Source organism: Doryrhamphus excisus, linkage group LG9 (assembly GCF_037039965.1).
Source record: "Doryrhamphus excisus strain RoL-2023G ecotype Guam linkage group LG9, RoL_Dexc_Guam_v1.1, whole genome shotgun sequence".
In the NCBI taxonomy this organism is placed as follows: Eukaryota; Metazoa; Chordata; class Actinopteri; order Syngnathiformes; family Syngnathidae; genus Doryrhamphus; species Doryrhamphus excisus.
Window position 1 is genome coordinate 2477949 of NC_136365.1, and position 4754 is coordinate 2482702.

Genomic DNA, 4754 nt, shown 5'->3' on the forward strand with positions numbered 1-4754 from the left:
ATCACACTTCTCTTATCTGCCATAATTGGTCTCGCTCTGTGGTGGTGTCACAAAAAAGACCAATAAAACAAAGCAATTGTGGAGTTAATGTTAAGATGCGGCTGAACAGTGGATAGAGCTCAGGACGTGGGTTCGATTCCCCGCTTGGGCATCTCTGTGTGGAGTTTGCATGTTCTTTTTTTTGCCGGGTACTCCAATTTCCTCCCACATTCCAAAAACATGCTAGGTTAATTGTCGACTCCAAATTGTCCATAGGTATGAATGTGAGTGTGAATGGTTGTTTGTCTATATGTGCCCTGTGATTGGCTGGAGACCAGTCCAGGGTGTACCCAGCCTCTTGTCTGGCTCCAGCATGCCCGGATAAGCAGTACAGAAAATGAATGGATGTTAAGATGCTCACAAGATGATGACTTCCTGGTTGGTTTTCTCCACATTGTCATCCGCTAGGTGTCAAAAAGAACACAATTTATTTCATTCTTTATGCTTTTAGCGTAATCAAAACAAGCCACACCTCTGTTAAGTCCTGCGAACGGAGGCAAATGTAGTGTCCCCACAGTCACACCCTTACAATAACAGCAGTGCTCATTTCCAACACCAAAGATGTATCTCCAACTCTCCCGCACATCCTTCCTCAACACTCGCAACAAGACATGACAAAGCACACTCACGGCAGGTGCATTCATGGACTTCTGGATGCCGAACATCATTGTCAGATTAAGACCGCTGGACGTCCGTGAGTAACAGCGGCTAATAAAATTCTTTGAAGTGCAGCAGAGGTTCATATAAATATGGACGGCCGCAAGCTTAGCATGAAGATAGGACAACAGCCATAGACTTGAGAGGCACTTCATTAACAGTCGGCTTCGTCTCACCATCGCATATTACAAGACAAACATATAAGCTTTACATCCCGTCTGAATACATTCAACTAACTAAGGGTCTCTTAAATGCCTCCCCCTCAGCAAAAATAAACATCTTTGTTCTGCAACATTATGAACAAAAATAAGGGTCTCCGAAAAGCTGCTTGGACAAGCAATCTTTTACTTTCTAAAAAAAAGCAATGGATGGCCCAATTACATTGTGCAGGATAAAGGTGTTTTATCTCGTAGTTTTACTATTCTTCCTGTACTGTGTTTGAAAATAACAACACTCTTCTAAATACCTTTAACCCCGATTAACCTATAGCCTAGTTCAGTGAAATTACAGAAACATTGTTAAGAGACAGACAAATGATATTGTGCTCTGTAGTATGTTGTAACTGTGTACTGTCATTTATCCTTGTCAATAAAATGCAGTGAAAATGGCCAAATTTCAGACATGGTGATTAATCATGATTAACTCATGTGTAAATTACTAATTGCATTTTTTTTTTCAACCCATCCTATCCAAATTGTTGCTGAAATAATAAACAGCAAACACAAATTGAGATATGCAACCGACTCACATAAATGAAGAATACATCCATGCAAAGCACAGTTAAAATAATATTTATTTGATCTTTTGGAATATGTAGAGAAGTAAACATTTGTTTTTTCGTCAGAAATGTTAGAAAAGGAAAGAAGGTTGTTGTGCCATCATGCTCCATGACAGCATTGTTCATTATGCCAACAGTTCATGTTCATGTTCTTAATACTTGTGTGATAATGAGGCGCCACACAATAATATTGTACTGTTTTCCACATATTTACAAGAAAAGACAAATATTTAACCTAAGGCTATAAATGTAAAGATGGATATCTTGTGCGGATGTAGACTGTGGAGGCTAAGTGTGTGTAATGCGTATTTTTGTTAGTCTGCCAGCAGCAGATAAAAGTGAGTAAAAGGATGGAGGAGGTTTTTAATGCGGTTGACTTTGGTGGCGGAAAAGATCAAATCTGCCTGATAGTAAAATGAAGGAGGAAGAGAAAGACACTTGGGCAGAGAGAATCAGTCCCATTGCCGAATACGGAATTAGACCACACACACATACATACATTCTGAGTGGCAGTGGAGATTAACACACTTCACCAACACATTTCCACATGTTATACACTTTCAGTCACCTCTTTCTCCTCCACACAAACAGCTTCACACACCTCAGTGGATGTCCGGGATACAATTTTTTCCATCTATTGTTTCACACAGAAGAGGAAAGTCCAAACAGATTTCCAGTATGGAGATGATTTGTTCCATCTAATGATGTTAGGTGGTCACATAGTTTGTATGAGCAACCAGGAACATCCCACTGAGTTTCACATATAGATTTTTTAAAAGTGGTTCATTTTTTTAAATCTTTTTGCCACTGAACCAGTAAGCAAGGAGCCCCTTTGTCCCATTGGAAACAAAGAAAATAAAGTCAGATGCACAATCCTTTTGTTTGATAGATAACAATAACAACGGTGAGGAGATTGTCAAAGTCTTGGCATTATGTTCAATGAACAAGGTCACGTAAATAAAGTGTCTGAATAAACCCTTCATCTCCTGAGCAGTTCGTCCTGGTGCAGCCATCACAGTGACGTTTGTGTTGTGTTTCAAAGAAGGGAGGAGTAAATCAATGTGTTTAGGGGTGGGGGGTCTAGTCAGTCTAGTCAGAGCAAATATTGGAGTGTAAAATGATGCCTGACATTCTGGGTATAAAAGCAGCATTCTAAACCCCTTTTCCTGCACCTTTAGTTCAGGCGGTTCTGCATCCGTTCATTCGGAGTGCAATCCCTGACAGTAAAAGGTGTGAAAGCTCCCCAGGCCAGCACTTTTCTCTGCAGCTCAGAAGCGCTTAAATAGGAATATGCAGGATGAAGTCTCTATTAAAGCCCATCAGAAAGAGCGTTTCCACGACTTACACAGGATCTTCTGGAAAGCTCTGCGGAAGTCCTGGTTGAAGATAGTGTAGATGACCGGATTTAATGAGCTGTTACAGTAGCCGATCCAGAAGAAGAACTTAAACAGAGTCTCTGGGATCTTGCACAGTTCTCTGCAGATTCCATACAGGCTGTAGGAGAAGAAAAAGGGGAACCAGCACACAACAAAAACCCCCATGACAACAGCAAGTACGAACGTAAAACGTTTTTCTCGAGCGGCCGAGACCTTCTTCCTGTTAACTGTGCTTCTGCGTTTACGACGAGATGAAAATAACTCCATGGACTTGGAACTGGCGCAGGACTTCCTGCTGGAGAATTTTGATGCCGAGCTACTTTTCCGGCTGGACTTTCTGTCTTTTCTGTCATCGTTGCGGTTTTTGGATGACGAGGAACTTTTTTTGGGCTTCTCATCTGACGAGCTACTGTCGTCAAAGTCGTCGTGGTGGTCGGTGTGTGGATTTTTGGAAGTGGTTGTCAAGGAGGAGCTAGCTGTGTGGTCCTTGCAGTGGCCGTTCTCGCATTCCTGCTCTTTAACACTCCCGCCACGGTTCGACTTAAATGAATCGGTTTTGCCTTGATCCGTTCGATCCATACCGTTTTCCTGTGGTGAATCCACGTCCCTTTTCTTCTCTGACATGGTTCTAGTCCTGGTTTTTGCCACTTGGTAGATCCGGATATAGACCAGAATCATGATGACACACGGGGCAAAGAAAGACCCGATACTGGAGTAGAGGATGTACCAGGTCTCATCGTTGATAATGCACTGGGGAGTTGCCTCATTGTTGCTCCTGTCCATTGATATCAACGGAGGGAAGGAGATAACAGCTGAGATCAACCAGACCACTACAATCATCCCTTTAACTCTTTTTGGCGTTCTCTTCAAATTGTACTCTACCGCCTGTGTCACCGACCAGTAACGATCCAAACTAATAGCACAGAGGTGCACAATGGAGGAGGTGCAGAATAAAACATCCAGCGCCAGGTAGATATCGCACCAGATCTTGCCGAAAAGCCAATAACCCATGAGTTCGTTAGCCAGAGAGAAGGGCATGACCAGGGTGGCCACCAGGATGTCTGCGCTGGCCAGAGACACCAAAAAAAGATTCTGGGGCGGTTTCAGAGCTCTGCTTGTTAAAACGGCGATGACAACCAACACATTGCCGACGATCGTAAACAAAATGAGGAAACTGACAAGTCCAGCCAGACCCCAGATGGCGAGAGGGGTGTACTTGCTTTGCGAGGTGCTGTTAGCGGAGACGTTGTCTGCCTCCATCGCCTCCTCTAAAGCGGAGATATTTAAAAAATCCATTCTGGCATTTAGTTGATTGCTCCTAAAAAGTCAAATGTCCATGCGTAATGTGAAGCAGGATCAGGACTTCACAGCAAAAAGCGACAATATCCAATGTCATTTTTCTGCTCTTTCCACTCGTGGACCTCCCACATCCTTCTACATAAATGCAAAACTAGACTGAGTATGAGTGTTAATTCCAAATAGGCGCATGATGCTCCACTGATCAGTGTCCATGGTCAGAGAGCGCACTCCCTTCTGAGCACGTCCTCGCTCCTGCTGCCTGCTCCTGCATCTCTCCTCCTCCTCCTCTTCTTCCTCCGCTCCCCCGCGGAACGTTTGCGGCTGTGAGGGAGCGCAACAACCACGTGTCGTGGTTTTTTTTTTTTTTTTTTTCCAAGAGAAAGGATGGAGCTACTCCTCCCCACAAAAGAGATCAGAGCAATAATTGGAGAGAAAAACAGAACCAAGTAATACAATACTTACTTTCGTCACAAGTCGTTTATTTCATGTAGCTGAGGATGTGCATCTTCACTGTTTATCACATGGATTTTACATATTTACGGCGGTGTGCATCATGCTGCTGTGGAAACCACTGACAGTTTCACTGGAGGTCACATTGCTGTCAA

The 4754-nt window shown here is 43.2% G+C and overlaps 1 protein-coding gene across 1 annotated transcript; it reads right to left on the reverse strand.

The window, feature by feature from the left end:
- Positions 1-1246: 1246 nt before the first annotated feature.
- adra2c (adrenoceptor alpha 2C) lies at positions 1247-4442 on the reverse strand. Its single transcript, XM_058077765.2, has one exon. It carries the CDS (start codon positions 4144-4146, stop codon positions 2794-2796), a length of 1353 nt encoding a protein of 450 aa, XP_057933748.2. The 5' UTR covers positions 4147-4442; the 3' UTR covers positions 1247-2793.
- Between the last annotated feature and the right edge of the window lie 312 nt (positions 4443-4754).